General features: G+C 39.6%; 1 protein-coding gene and 1 pseudogene across 1 annotated transcript in view; one reads left to right on the top strand and one right to left on the bottom strand.

Annotated features, from left to right (window-relative positions):
• Positions 1-16,581, top strand: part of SND1 (staphylococcal nuclease and tudor domain containing 1) — a 510,267-nt gene that overhangs the window by 64,024 nt on the left and 429,662 nt on the right. The window contains exon 9 of the mRNA XM_006146865.3: positions 2,914-3,004. Coding sequence (XP_006146927.1) covers positions 2,914-3,004 — 91 coding nt within the window. The remainder of the gene's footprint in view (positions 1-2,913; positions 3,005-16,581) is intronic.
• Positions 13,120-13,972, bottom strand: LOC102469832 (protein SET-like; annotated as a pseudogene).

Raw genomic sequence — 16,581 nt, 5'->3', positions numbered from 1 at the left:
CATATGGGATCCAGCTACCTTAGCCACCACACAACTAGCTCACCTAGTATTTATGTTCAGTCCAATTCAGTGCTGGGCAGTAAGAGCTTAGATTTTTTTAGTTGGAAATTATTGGTTTGCCTTTTTTTTTTTTGGTGGGGGGAGAGATTTTTGCTATAGTGTGTGTGTGCTCGCCAGAAAGAGAGACAGAAAGCGAGAAATCACCCCAGAGGGGGATGACCACACCACAATCCTTTCTCCTCCATTTTCCTCTCGGGATCTTGGGCACACATGCACACGTGCCCGGCACGAGTTTAAGCCACCAGGTCTGGGACTCGAACCACGGGAACTGACTACATGGGAGTCTAGTCACATAGCCATTATGCCAACTGCTGGTTTCCCGTTGATTTGCTTTTTAAATTGTTTTTCAGGTCCCTTTTCCCCAAAACCTTCTTTAGAGTTTTAGGATTTTAAGCATTTGGAATGGAATAAACTTATGGTTTATTTGAGGGAGATTAATTGTAATTAGGTAGGCCGGAGCCAGGGGTATGATGGAAAAATACAGCCTGTAGGTCCTACAGCAGAACTATTTAGAGTTGTGAGGCCTGATTCCCTAATATTTAAACGTACCTTTTAATTATAAGTGTCAGTACAGCACTGAGAAACTTGTCATGTCCTTGGCTTGGTGCCCCATGGTTAAAGTAGTAATAACTTGCTTCCAGTAGTTTCCAAAGTTCAGTGGCAATTTTAAGTCACTGTCAAATATTTCTAGATGTAGGTGAACTTTTATTTGATGAGAAAGATGGAAGAAGAAAAGCAGGTGGCATGAGTAGATAAATAGAAAGATACTCAGGAAAGTCTGAATCACCACTCCCAGCATATATTTGAGCAGAGGACCACAAACAGCTGATGATGATGGCATCAGTTTATTGTAGGCTTGTTTCTGGATCTTAAACTTATAGTAGTCTTAATATCTTTACATTTTTGCAATTGGAATGAAGACATTGACATGAATTCAGTGATATGAATTGAATAACATTCCTTTTGTTAGATCTTTTATATCCTGTATTTGTAAGCAGAAATATTTGCAAGTTTTGATAAAAGTAGATTCAAAAAAACTTTTTTAAGAAAAATTTGGGACCAGCAGTTAGCATAATGGCTACGTCGCTGGACTCCCATGTAGTCGACCGCAGTTCGCGTCCCGGACTCATGCCGGGCACGTGTGTGTGCGTGCCCAAGATCCCGAGAGGAGAATGGAGGAGAAGGGACTGCGGCATGGACATCCCCCCTGGGGTGTGATTTCTCGCTTTCTGTCTCTCTGTCTCTGTCTGTCTCTGTCTGGCGAGTGCACGTGCCCTGTTTCAAAACCCTCTCTAAAAAAAGAAAGAAAAATTTTAAATTAAAATTTTTTTTTAGTTTTTACACTGTTTCACAATTAAATTAGAAAAATACAATACTCACATCAAGTATAGCATTTCAAATACTTCTCATTATTCTGTGATACTTAGTTTCTTTTATTTGTTCAAAAAATCCTGTGAAGTCAGTTGTTATTCTAAATTATCTTGGCTGATGATTTCTTTTTTGCATTCTTTTAAGTTTCTGACTTTCTTTAAAGGAAGTGAATATTGGTTGAATATCCTTTATTCCGAATGCTTGATACCAGACTGGATTTTGGATTTTTCAAATTTTGGATTATTTGCATGTACATAATGAAATATCTTAGCAGGACCCAAGTATAAACAAGAACACATTTTACACAAATATTTTATGCAATATTTTTCTATTTTCACAACTTGTCACATGAAATCAAGTGTAGAATTTTCTACTTGTGGTATTGTGTTGATGTTCAGAAAGTTTCAGATTTAGGAGCATTTTGGATTTAGGATTTTTTTGTTTAAGGATGCTCAATTTATACAATGAAAATAACATGCAGTTTTTGTAACATTTGTAGATTATGTGTCTTTTATTTATTTACTTCTTTTAGAGCATGCACATCATTAAAAAAAAAAAGGGTAGACCAGAGAATGCAAATCATATTCCAATTTTAGTACTATGTGATTACTTGCCTGTTTGTCACACTTTACCTGAGCTACTTGCAGTGTTTATAAAATTGCATCCTCTTTGTGCAAGTACTTCATGTGTTTTACTTTGACTTTTTCTTGTTTTAACATTTATCTGTAAAAACGTTTGCAATATTGTTTTCAGAAATAATAGTTCCTTTGTACTGCACATGTAGAAATCCCCTTATTTATATGTAGTTTAAGACAGCTGTTCATTGATTTTATTTTATAATATTTACATATATTCCATTTCTCACTCTTTGACTCAGAAAATATGTAGTTGGCTTAGTATTTTACAATAAATTTGTGGCAACTTTTTTTTTTTCTTTTTAAACTCATCTGTAAACTTCCTTAGAGGTTTTGTCCATTTTTCAGTTATTTAAATGCACTATGCTGACAGTTTGGTTTTTCCACATAAGATTTGGGAGCTGATCACTTTTATCACTCAAGTGGAAATTGAACCAGCTTGTGCTTTTAAATAAATATTCTGTTTTTTAGATTATGTGTGTGCTTTTCCAGTTGAAGAAAACAATGACATCGTAATGGTCTGCTTCAATGTAATCACTGAGAAGATAGTAAAACAAAGAGTTCATTGTCCAGGTGGACTTGTAATATTCAGGCTCAAAAATTTGCACTCCTAATTCTCAGTCTACCAGCTGTGGGTTTATGGTACATATGCATCTCAGATATTTCCCTTTGCTGCACACTTTCAGGATATTTCCATTTGGTGTCACTTTTCTTTCTCCTGGTTTGGCTGGTAGTCTTTCTCCTAGGTATGTGTATGGGTAAGAGTAGGGTTGTGCACTAACTGTGCTCCCATGGTGGTGGTTGCTGACTTTATCTGAATGATCTTGCATCCTTGCTTTGTTGCCAGGTTTGCCAAGGAGCGCAGGCTGAGAATATGGAGAGACTACGTGGCACCCACTGCTAATTTGGACCAAAAAGACAAGCAATTTGTTGCCAAGGTGAGTCATTCTGAGCATTTTGATATGCACAGTGGACATTACCAGGCGAATGATAATACATGGATTTGAACAATTAGAAATGCGGCAGGTTTTGAATATTTCAAGGCAAGTCAGTGGATATGTGTGTGTGCATGAGCATGTGTGTTCACTGGAAGGGGCTTAGAGTCCATTAGATATTTTAAATTTCTCACTGCAAATTAGTATAATTTCATTAGAAGTTCATAGGTTAAAGTAACCAGTTTGAAATAACTCTCATTTTTAGGGTCTATTTTTGTTTGTTTGTTTTTCTGGGCTTTGCTGATTTGTCTTGGAACAGATTGGCTTTAAATGGAACTAGAGCTACTCGGTTGATTTCTTGGTTATCAGTGGTGCTATAAAACTATTTTTTCTTAGTTGCACATTTTGGTAACTTGAGTGGTAAACTTGTTCTCCATACCTTCCTAAAATGCTGGAATATGTTCTAACCTATTTTCACTTTTGTTAAGAGACAATAGAAATTCTGTCTTTATGAATTAACAGTGGCTCTATATCCACATTCTTTGAGTGGTGGGTATGTTATGATTAACTGCGTATTTAAGATGGAAAGCCACTAGGTGGCACTGTCGGCCTGAGAAACCCAGAAACTGTTTTTCTTACAATGGTAACATTTTCACTAACTCTCTGAGGAATTAGCTGAATTTTTTAGTCTTTTTAAAAAATTTTTATTTAAAAAATTTTTTTACGATGTCTCAAATAAAAGGTCACAAACTACTCAAGTGGCCTCTTTCTCTCTTTCAGTCATCAGTGTCTAGGTGACTGTGAGGTTAACCACAACTACTCTTGGTAGTAGACGAGAGTGGAGTTGTCCCTGGTGGGATACTCCCATATGCATCTTTGAGGTCAGGATGCAGACGCAGTAGAACTCTGCTTCCTTTCTGTCTGAGGAATGTGCTAGTGTGAATATTTGGACATGGACTCTTCTATCTACATGGCACTCAGGATCACGCTTCCTGTTGTCTGCTGTGTGTTATAAGAATTCATAGGTACATTGAAAGGATGTCATTCAATAAGGGAGCCAGACCTTCAGTTTTTCCCATTTTCTCTTTGAGGCTCTGTGATATTCGTGATGTGGATGAGACTTGGGAGGGGCTCACTATACTCCCCCGTTTGTACCAGCCTCCTCCTCAGTTGAGGCTGAGTTTGTAGAAAAATTTACAAGATGTTGAAGAGTTTGAGGCCTTTGCTAATTGGGGAACTAAGGGGTTGCAGAAGAATGAAATTCAAAGGGTTAGATGACTGAGCCAGTAGCACTGCATTTATTTTAAGTATGACTTTATCCGTAACCAGAACTGCTCTTTCAAAACCTGGTGCTATGTTTTAAAATCTAGGGTTTTAGGATGGTCTTCTGCTTTTTGTTTTTCAAACAAGATTAGGTTTTTATTATTTCAATGATGTTTTATTCATTGCAATGCCAGAGTAAAGAAGATTGCCCCTAGAAAGCATCTGATTGAGAATTGCAAGAGAGAACCAATTTCCCATAGAATGTTAAACGTAAATTAGGTCATTTGAACATAGGCCTGCTTAGAGAGTAAAGAGAAAATGTATTTGTAAACAGATAAAGAGTTAAAAAACTTCTAGAGTTTTAAAAAGTCTTCAGCATTTTTTTGTTTTGTTTTTGGAACAGGAAAACAAAGCATGAGGAAGCTAAGCAAAAAACACACCCACTACATGAAACATTATTATGTAGCTTTTTTTTTTTTTTTTTTTTAGAGAGATTTTTGCTATAGGGCGCGTGCGCTCGCCAGACAGACAGAGAGAGACATAGAGACAGAAAGCAAGAAATCACCCCCCAGGGGGGATGGTCACGCCGCAATCCCTTCTCCTCCATTCTCCTCTCGGGATCATGGGCACGCACGCACACGCGCCCGGCGTGAGTTTTAAGCCACCGGGTCCGGGACATGAACTGCGGTCGACTACGTGGGAGTCCAGCGACATAGCCATTACGCTAACTGCTGGTTCCCTAGCTTTTTTTTTTAAAGCGTGATAACTATCTGTATTATGGTCGGCAAACTCTGACCCAAACCTGGCTCAGCAGTTGCTTTTGTTTGGCCTGTTCTATGGATTTTACATTGGGAAAAAATTTTTTTTTCTTATTTTGGTCATAGAGTGCATGTGCTCACCAGAGAAGAGAGGGATGGAGAGAGCTAGAGATAGGGAAAGTGAGAAATCACCCTCCAGGCGGGTATGGATATACTGCAATCCCTTCTCCTCCATTCTCCTCTCAGGATTTTGGGTTTGCATGCACACACGCCTGTCATGTTTTTCAAGCTACCGGGTCTGGGACTTGAATCATGGTCAGCTGCCTTAATCACTATACCACCTCCTGGTTCCCATGTAAAAAAAATGTACTGTGTAAAAAATATGTGAAATTGGGCCAGCCGGGTGATGTGGTGGTTAAGGTGGTTAGATCCCACATGGCCGGCTGCATGGTTTAAGTGCTAGCCCTTATGACTTCAAAATTACACTGGACGTGGGTGTTTGCATGCCCAAATACCTGAGAGAACAGAAGGGCTTGTGGTGTGGCCATCCTTCCTGGGAGATGATTTCTCACTTTCGCTCTCTCCCTCTCTCTCTGTCTCTGGTAAGTGCATATGCCCTGTAGCAAAAGTAAACAAACAAAAAGAAAAGAAAATTACGTGACACTAAATTTCACTGTCATGAGCAAGTTAGAAATAGCCATGTGTGTTTGTTTATGTCTCATCTACGGCTCTTTCCGTGCTACAGGGATAGAGGTGAGTAGTTGGGCAGGAGACCTTGTAGCCTGTGATGCCTAATATTTGCTAGCTCACCCTTTACATAAAAGTTTGAGGATCTCTGATTTATATCAGTTGTACTCAGAGCGCCTTGTATGATATGAGAAACTTGAGCCAGAATGTAAATCATGGCATTGCTTCCTTCATCAGAAAAGCTTGCTACAAAAAAAAAAAAAAAAGTCAGCAATGTTCTTAGTGATCTAGTTGATTAATGTTCTGCTACAAGTTCCTTATCTCACTACAGACTGGAGGACTCTGTAAGTACTTCTGAGCTGTATTCTTTTGTATATAATTTTTAAAATTCTTTAGGTTTTTGCCGTAGGTTGTACGTGCTCGCCGCAAAGACACAGAAACAGAGAGAGGGAATGTAAGAATCCCCTAGGGGAACATGGCCACACCACAATTCCTTCTCCTCTTGGGATTTTTTTTTTTGGGGGGGGGGCATGCATGTACATGTGCCTGGTGTGATTTTCAAGCTGCTGGGTGTGAGACTCAAACCATGGTCAGCTATGTGGGAGTCCAGCTCCTTAGTCACCCTGCCATCTGCTCTCCCATGTATGTAATTTTTAAGTATGTAAGTTTGTTTTTTTAGAGAGAGATTTTTTGCCTTATGGTACGTGAGCTTGCTGGAAAATAGAGAGAAAGGCAGAGTGACAGAAAATGAGAAATTACCCCCCAGGGGAGATGGCCACTTTGCAGTCTCTTCTCCTTTCAGGATTTTGGGCACACATGCACATGGCGTGAGTGTGCCCTGTGGAGGGTGCTGCTTTTTTCCCTTTTTGTCTTATGCATGTTCATGATGTATCATGAATGCAAGAAATGTTTATATTGCTGTTTCTTAATTTTTCAGTTTTAGGAGTAACCCTTTTCCTTTGTACCATGAAGACGAGGATTTATTTTTCTCACTCATACATGCATAGTCACATGGGCACACTTGAGCTCTTTCCAGTATTTCCAATATGCTTGTATCATTACTTTTAGTCAAATTAATATTCAGTATTTACTTTGTAAATACTAATTACCACTGAACTATATAGCATATTATGACTACTTTTCATTTCCTATATAATTTTTTATTTTCCCTAGAGTTAATCATTTTAAAAATTTACATTTTTCTGGTTTATACTTAATGCATATTATTAATTCAGCCTCCAAACTCTCTGCCTGTCTAAATCTCTTCTTAAGACATTTATTTGGTCTGTTAATTTTCTCTTCAATAATACTTATTTGGAGTCTGTGACCTGCACCAATTTGGACTGGTTCTTTTTGCCTGTAATAGAGCGGTCGTCTTTGGATTTCTTCACCAGTAACCTGGGTTATTTTTTGTTGTTGTTGCCTTACTCCCAGATTGGAACTATGCTTGCTGGGTCCCGTGGTTTCCTCTTTATGGTTTACTGTTTCATTTTGGTGGCACAAATCTATAACTTCATGTGAAAAGAGTGCTTGAGAGGTTTTCTGAGACCTTTCTTGTCTGTTCTCTACTTGATTAACACTTTAGTGAGTATAGGCTTTATTTTGCAAGTTATTTTCCAGTAGAATTATTAAAGTATTGTTCTATTGTTTGTCTTTCGTGAGCATGAGAGAAACAGAGGGAGAGAGAAAGATAAAGAGAGGCACCCTCGGGAACCAGCAATTAGCGTAATGGCTATGTCACTGGACTCCCACGTAGTCGACCGTGGTTCGCATCCCAGATCCGGTGGCTTAAAACTCATGCCGGGTGCGTGTGCGTGCGTGCCCAAGATCTCGAGAGGAGAATGGAGGAGAAGGGATTGCGGCGTGACCATCCCCCCTGGGGGGTGATTTCTCGCTTTCTGTCTCTGTCTGTCTGGCGAGCGCACACGCCCTAGAGCGAAAAACCTCTCAAAAAAAAAAAAAAAAAGAGAGGCACCCTCAAAGAGGTCTTACAATGCAATGAGCCCCCTTCCCCCAAGTCTGCCAGGATTATGGGTATATGCACTGGCATGTATGGACAGGTTGGGTGAGGGATCGAACTTGTGATCTTCTGTATGGGTCTAGAATCGCTTGAATAGTGCATTACTGCTCAACCACTGAGCCAACTCAAGTTTTTTCCCCTTTATTCATGATTGTGTGCTTGTGCATGCATGTGAGAGAGAAACAGAGAAATGAGCACCTAGTGCAAGGTATGGCGGTGCCACGATCCCCTTCTGCCAGTCTTTTCTGTTGTATCTAGGGCACTTGTGTGTGTATCTGGCGTTTTCAGGTCACCTAGGCTGGGCGTTAGAACTTGGTCACCATGTGGGATCTAACTTTTCCTGAGGAGTGCATTAATACTGTGTCATGAATCTGGCCCAAGTTTTTTGTTTTTTAGAGGTCTCAATCCATTCTGATTTTTAATTCTTAAATGATTTTTCTTGGGGAGTGGGTAGGGTGAGGAAATTTCGCAAGATCTTTTTGATCCTGGTAGTTGACATTTCTCAGCGATGTACTCTACCTGAATGTAGCACGCTGTACTTCCATGTGTAGCCCTTTTGTTCCAGGGCCCATTTTTCTAGTCATTTTGTTAATTTCCATCTATTTTGTCTATTTTCCTTTATTTCTAGGACTCCTATTATTTGGATATTGTACTTTGTGGGCTGGTCTTCCAACTTGTTCATTCTGTTTTTTATCTCTGTCTTTTTAAATTTATTCGTATTTATCCTTCAGTACTTAAATTGCCTACTTATGATACTGTGCTTAAATTTCAAAGTCCTTTCCTTTGTTCTCTGACTATTTCTCTGTTATGATTACTTATTTGAAAAACATCTAATACTTATTTCAGAAATGGATGTCATCTCCTGACCCTGAGAGGAATTAATTTTAATTTTTTGAGTTTTTCGCCCCTCATGAAAATAAAGATTTTTCTCAGTTTTTCACTCTCGGTTATTTTGGTCTCTCTCTCTTTCTCTCTCTCTCTTTTTTTATGTTAGAGGCTTTCCTCAGATATTTGATAATCCTTGATGGTTTTCCTTATTTAAGAATGAAATGTTAAAATGCTGGATTAGAAGCAGTAATCCAGTATGTGTGGGACACTGGGTATACATCTTGAAATGCAGCAGCTTGTACAGAGACTTGAAACCAATCCTAGTTTTTGGCCCCATTTTCATTCCTACTAGAGATGCCTGACTTGACAGTTTCTGAATTTTTTTGGCAAGTTGAGTGGGAGGGTGGGGATGGCTCTGCAGTATAAATCAGATTGGCTATTATGTTTTCTCATCACTGGCTTAGGATTTAGCTTTTGTGATTCTGTGTAGTCAGTTACTACTCCTCTGTCTGCTTTCCTACTTCCAAAGTGTTGCGGTATTCTTTCTCATTATCTTCATCCTTTTGATTATGTAGATAGTTGTATATAGGTAAGGTACATACATTCCTTTATTTTTATTTATTTATTTATCTTTTTGGAGAGGTTTTTGCTATAGGGTGTGTGCGCTAACCAGAAACAGAGCAAGACAGAGAGACAGAAAGTGAGAAATCACCCCCCAGGGGGGATGGTCACGCCGCAGTCCCTTCTCCTCCATTCTCCTCTTGGGCATGCTGGCACACACACCCGTCATGAGTTTAAGCCACCAGGTCTGGAACTTGAACTGTGGTCGACTACATGTGAGTCCAGCAACATAGCCACTATGCCAACTGCTGGTTCCGAGGTGCCATCTTATTTTTTTTTTTTTTATGAATTATTTAATTTAATTTATTCATTCATTTCATTTTTTTATTTGACCAGGGAGAGACACAGAGAGAGAGAAAGAGAGAAAGGGAAAGTGAGAAAGCAAGCTGCCAGGTCCAGGACTCGAACCGTGGTCAGCCATGTGGGAGTGTCCAGTACCTTAACCACCATGCCACCTGCTGGTCCCCCGAGGTGCCATCTTTTAACTACTAATTTTGTTATTAAGATGTAATATGCTGGCCCCGATACATACCTTTATTTCTATCTAGAGGTGTTAAGGAAGGGACAATATAAACATTTGAGCTTAGTTCTTTAATTAGTGCACACTGTTCTGTTTAGTCTGTACGTAATTGAACCAGTTTCCAATAGATTGATATTCATTTAGTTGAAAGTTTTAATATTAGTTTCTTCTTTTTTTGGAGAGATTTTTGCTATAGGGCATATACATTCGCCAGAGAGACAGAGAGAGAGAGAGAGACAGAAAGTGAGAAATCCCCCCCTCCCTCCCCATCCTCCAGAGGGCATGGACACACAGCAATCCCTTTTCCTCTATTCCCTTCTCAGGATTTTGGACACTCACGCACATGCACCCAGTGTGAGTTTCAAGCCTTTAGGTCTGGTACTTGAACTGTGATCCACTATGTGGGAGTCTAGTAACATAACCATTATGCCATCTGCTGGTCCCACATGATAAACGTTTTAATCGACATGTAGTCTCTTTTTGCAGCTACCACAATGTGCCATTGTAGCACAGATGATCTGGAAATGACTACATGTGGCAGTATTTCATAAAACTTTATAACAATATGAAATGGGCTGGGTGGTCCTTGGACCATAGTTTACCAACCTCTGTTATAGAATGCTGCATATTGGCATAACATTAAAAAGAGAAAAATATCTACATTATTATAACCTTGAACACAACTACAGTTCTGTAGCCCTTTCACCAGTTCTAAAACGTCTGTTAAAACCAAACAACTTTTCCAAGGAAATCTAAAACACCCGAAGGTGCCCAGGGCACTCACACACATAGCCTGGAAGTTCTGCAAGTCTCTGCTGAGTTGACTCTGTTCCGAGGGTTATGTAATCAGAAGGTTAACAAATAGGGATTTTTCTCTATTTGTTAAAAACAGCCATCATCCTGTTTTTTAGGAATTAATTGTACAGGACACAGCTAAAATAGCTTGAAAAGCCTGCAAAGGGTGACCTGTGACCTCTCTGACTGGGTGCCTCTGGAGCCATACAGTTGGTTTCTGGAACGAAGTCATAGTTGTACATCAGCGTGTTTGCCAAGAGGCTTGCTCCCAGAAATTTGAAACTCAACTGAGTATTCTCTGGGTACATGTGGCCTATTGGAAGACTGGTTCCCATCATCTGCTTAAGCAGTTTTATTTCTTAAAGAATGAAATGTAAGGGAGGGCTCTCCTTGTCTCTCCAGGTTAGCAGAGAAGCATGTTCACTTCACAGCGATTAGCTGAGCTTGCCTGAGACTTTTGTGCCTGTCGTGGCCTGCCAGTTCCCTGCCTGCCTTCCCTGTGGCGTTTTAGCTGATCTGTGCTGTTTGTAGCCATATGGTCTCTTGAGCACGTGGCTTGGCTTCCCTGTCCCTGCTGCTGGATCTGTGGGCATTGCGGATCTCACAGTCCTGAATAACACTTTTGGGGCAGGGGTGTAGAGGGGTAGGAGTGGAAAGCATGTCCTCAAGAGGTGCCTTCTCATTGCCAGGCCTCGTTTGAGGCTGTTCGCTTGGTTCTCTGTATGTCTGAGGTAACTTTTAAACAAACAGAGCCCTGAGGTAGGTCCTTTGAAAATGTGTAAAAGAAGTGGTCTCTGCTTTCAAGAAGCTTACCCTGTAGGACTTTGTCTGGGAACTGTTAAGTAGCAGTTTACTGACATTGTGGCCAAGTACAGTTTTGGTGATCAAGTTAGACACTGTCTATGGATGTAGTGGATTTTTAGAATGTATTTGCTTTTGCTTTTGCTTTTTTTTTTTTTGTCTTCCGATTGCAGCTTGATGAAATTCATTACCATGTCTTTGAGCTTTTGTCCCCAATTTTTAAAATTGTAGTAAAATTTGCCTTAATCATTTCTAGGTGTATAGTTCAGTGATATTGAGCATATTCCTATTTTTGTGCAATTATTGCCACCAATCATTCCCATAACTACTGACTGTACAAAACCAAACCTCTGTCCATTAGGGAAACTGACTCTATTCTCCCATAGGGTTTTTGCACCAATTCCTGGAAACCACTATCAACTTTCTGTCTTCATGATTTTGGCTATTCTGAGTGACTCCTATAAGTGCAGTCATAGTGTTTGACTCTTTGAGATTGGCTTATTTCACTTAGCTTAATGTCTTCAAGGTTCATCCATGTTATAGCATGGGCCTTCCCTATTAAGGCTGAATAATATTCTCCTGTATGCATATACATTTTGCTTATGTGTTTATCCATTGATGGATGCTAGAGTTACTTGCACATTTTGATGATTGTGAGCACTGCTGCTAAGAACAAGGGTATACATGTATTTCCTTGAGACCCTGTTTTCAGGTCTTTTGAGTACGTACCCAGAAGTGGGATTGATGGATGATATACTAATTATGTTTTTAAGATGGTACTTCTATCTTACACCATTGTTAAAGATGTAAAATGGTGTACAAGAGTTCCAATTTCTCTATATCTTCACTAACATTTGTTACTCCTGTTTAATTAGTTAGGTAGTTTATTTGCTAATAGTCATCCTGATATGGATGGAGTATCTCATTGTAGTTGTGTGTGTGTGTGTGTGTGTGTACACATTTAGTTTTATTGTAACAAAGCAACTTTATACTTTTAAGTTTAAAACTGAGCATCTTTCCTTTCCAGTGAAACAAAATTTAAAAATAGACAGGAACAAAATTACAATAGAGAATGTCAATTCCAAATAAGATCCTAGAGGTTCTGCTGATTCTCCCATTGAGTGGCAGGGTTCAAGTCATCATTAGAGAATTTTATTTTTAAAATTGTCATCTTAAACTGCAAGGATGTCTGTTAAACATCACAACTAAATATGCCAAAGGAGAAGCCATGCTGTCAAAATGCCCACTTAACCCACCCAAACATCTCAAACCCACCCTTTGCTGACCTTCTATAACCCCATGTTTTTGAAGTTTTTTTTTTTTCTTTTTTTAAACAAGAGAAAGTAGACAGATACATGTTGGTAAATGCTAACTGTCCATATTCACATAGAGAAACAGTGTAATCTCTGAGCCCAGTATGCAGAGAAAGGAGGAAAAAAGCTAGAAATCTATGCACTACTACAAAGGGGCCTAGCACCCTCCAGCTTCCAGCAGAGCGAAGGGAGCAGAAGGATTTTCTTTTTTTCCACAGAGCATGGTGGTGTTGATTCCAAACAGTTTTTGTTGAGACAGGAAGGGATAAAAATGAATTTAGAATAGAAAAGGGAAGAGATTCTTTTCCCATTGTTTCTGCTCAAGGTTTTTCCCCCTAAAATAAGTTGAGAACCATGGTGTAGAGAAAAGAGACCTCAAGAACAGGGTGGCTGAGCACAAGAGGGGGAAAAAAACGAGAAAAAAAGAAAAAAAGAAAAAAAGACTGTAACTTGCTCCCAGGGACTGAAGAAAAATTTTTTAGAAAGGAGGATTGGAATCCATCAGTGTTCTGTCAGTCGTCTTCTCCTTCATCCTTCTCTCCTTCCCCTTCATCATCCTCTTCATCTTCCTCTCCTTCTTCATCAATATCTTCCAATCCCTCTTCATCATCATCATCATCTTCTTCTCCTTCCTCTTCTTCATCATCCATATCAGGAACCAAGTAGTACTGTAACGGATTTGTCCAAATGTCATCTTTGACGACCTCCCCTAACTCATCTGCACCTGCATCAGCGTGGTCAGGAAACCAAGGAAAGAAGCTCTCTGGTTCCTCACGCTGCCTCTTCCTGCTGGCTTTATTCTGCGTTTGACTTGAACGTTTCGTCAAATCCTTTCCATATTTCCATTTGACTTCAGTGGACTTTGAAGATGTATCACCACTCTCATTCAGATGAAATTCTTTGGAGAGAACTTTATTTTCGAAGTAAGGATTTTCATCAAAATAAAAATCCATTCTGTAACCTGATTTAATATCTTCAAATTCTGTCACTTCAACTCTATAGTCAAATAATGCAGCGCCACTTCATCCTCCTCTCCAAGCAGTGCAGACACTTGTGGATAGTTGACAAAAATTATTACCCCAAAATTTGGGATTTTGGCGATCAATTCTGACCTCTTCTGAAAAAATGGTTGGCGAAGTTTATTATATTTCTGTTCTACTTTCAAAACCTCCTCGCTGGCTTGTTCATGAAGTCTGTCTATTTCATTTTGTACTTCATCGATATGTTCAGTTGCTTCTTGCTGCTCTTTCTCTGAGGTCTCATCTTGGGCAAGGCCAGAGAGGCCGACGCCTCCTGCCTCAAGGCAGCGGGCGGTCTTGGTTTCTTCATTGGAGGTGTGAGCGAAGACTGTCACTTGGGGGCCATGTTTCCAGGAAGGTACAAGCACCAGACTCAAAAACCTCCTTGCTGGCCAGGAAGATGCCTTGAGAACTCTCATTGTAGTGTTGATTTGCATTTTCCAAATGATTTTGAGCATCTTTTCCTGTACTTACTGGCCACATGTATATCTGGAGAAAGGTCTGCTCAAGTCCTTGGCCCACTTATTTTAATTTGCCAGAGGGTGTGTACATTTTCTGGAGAGAGAAAAACTAAGTGAGAAAGTACACCTCATGGGGCAGGGTCACACTACAGTCCTTTCTCTGTTTCTCCCTTCCACTGGGATTTTGGACATACATGCACATGCACCTGGTGTGTTTTTCAACCTGTTGGGTCTAGGACTTGAACCACGCAGTTGGCTACATGGGTTGCAGCCACCTTAAATCGCCATGCCACCAGCTGACCTACCCGTTTTTTTTTTTTTCAGTTTATTGTTATTATTAGTTTCCTTTATTTCTTCCATGAGAGAGGGAGATTGGGGTGTGGAGGAGAGGAAGATACCTCCAACAAGGTCTCCTATAGCACAATCTACTTCTAGCCTCAGGCATCCAGGATCCCGGTGTCTTAGTCTGTTACTGCATTTCTTTTTTTTTTTTTTGGGAGAGGTTTTTGCTACAGGGTGTGTGCACTCTCCAGACAGACAGAGACAGAGAGATAGAAAGTGAGAAATCACCCCCCGGGGGTATGGCCACGCTGCAATCCCTTCTCCTCCATTCTCCTCTTGGGATCATGGGCACGCACGCACAAGCGCCCAGCGTGAGTTTAAGCCACTGGGTCCGGGACTTGAACCGCGGTCGGCTACATGGGAGTCCAGCGACATAGCCATTATGCTAACTGCTGGTCCCTGTTATTGCATTTCTAATGGAAATACCTGGGACTGTGTGATTTGTAAAGAAATAGAAGCTTATTGATTCATATTTCCAGTGGCTAAAAAGTGCAAAGGCATCATAAAATGACAGAAGGTGGAACTTTGGGCAGAGTGTGGAGTTTGATCTGCATTCATGTTGCCTTTGTCTGCTCCCGTCCTCCCGTCCCCTTTTTTTTTTTTGTCCTTATAAACTTATGAGAACTCGATCATAAGGGCCCCTGCTCAAACCTCCCAGTCACTAATATCCTTCTCAAAGCCCTAGCTTTGGACACCATAATTGGATCAAATTTTTACTTAACGATGTTACGCTATGATTAAGTACCAACTCATGAATTTTGTAGGAGGCATCCTGGCCACAGCACTTGGTGTGTACTGTGAGACTTTGGGATGCAGATCTGGTGACTTCCCACATGACTTCAGAATCATAGAGCGTCCTGTTCTCTCTGTCACTGTGGCTGTCCCTTTTGTAGATTTTTGAAATTTTTTTTTTTAATTGCTGGGTTTTAGGAGCTTTCTATATACTCTGGATATTAATACCACATAAGATAATGATGTACAAATATTTTCTCCCATTCTGTGAATAGCCTTTTATTCTGTTGATAGTGCTTTTGATGTGTGAAATTTTAAAAATTTCTTGAAATTTAATTTGTATTTTGTTGTTTGAACCTTTGGTGTCACATATGAGAAGTTGTTGCCAAATTCAGTTAAGTCATGAATCCATTCTCAATTCATTTTTGCATATACTGTTAGGTAGGGATCCAACCTCATTCTTTTGCATGTGGTTTCCCCAGTACTATTTGTTGAAAAGATAATTCTTTTTATTTTGCCAACAATCATTTGATCATGTGTGCAAGGGCTTATTTCTGGACTGTACTCTATTTCATTGGCCTGTGTGTCTGTCTTTATACCAATACCATGTAATTTTTTTTTAACTTTTTGCATGTGTGCTCTTCAGAGAGTGGGGTGAGAGAGAGAGAAAGTGAGAAAACACCTCTCACCCCCCATCACGAGGGGGACGACTGAGCTATAATTCTTAAATCCCTTCTTCATTCTCCTTTTGGGATTTTGGGCACATGTGTACATGCCCAGTGTGTTTCTCTAACTGCCAGGACCAGGACTCAAACTGTGCAATCGGCCATGTGGGAACCAGCTGCCTTAACCTCTTTACTGCCTGCTGACCCACCATATGATTTTGATTACTGAAGCTGTATAATAAGTTTTAGAATTAAGTATTGAGAGTCTTCTAGCTTTCTTCTTTTTCTAGTTTTTTTTTTTTTTTTTTTTTAAATTGGCTACTTGGGGTTCCTTGAGCATGTATATGAATTTTAGGCTCGATTGTTCTACTTCTACAAAATGCCATTGGAATTTTAGTAGATCTTGCATTGAATCTGCCAATTGTTGGGGGTAGTATTGATATCTTGACATATTAAGTTTTCTGGTCCTTGATCATGGGATGTGTTTCTTTTTATTCGTGTCCCTCTTAATTTCTTTTGCAATATTTTGTAGTTTTCATTGAACAAGTTTTTAATTTCTCAGGTTAGGTAAATTCCTACATGTTTTGCTCTTTTTGATGCTATTGGAAGGAGAATTTTTAAAAATTTTATTTTTCAGATTATTCATTTAATAACAAGAAATGTAGTTGAGTTTTGTGTATTAAGTTTGTATCATTATTTTGTGAATTGTTCGTTCTTTTCAAGAATTATTTCATTTAACTTTATTTCTAATTTGA

This window comes from Tupaia chinensis, unplaced genomic scaffold (assembly GCF_000334495.1).
Source record: "Tupaia chinensis unplaced genomic scaffold, TupChi_1.0 Scaffold000192_1, whole genome shotgun sequence".
Lineage (NCBI taxonomy): Eukaryota > Metazoa > Chordata > Mammalia > Scandentia > Tupaiidae > Tupaia > Tupaia belangeri.
This window is presented reverse-complemented; position numbering and strand designations above follow the sequence as displayed.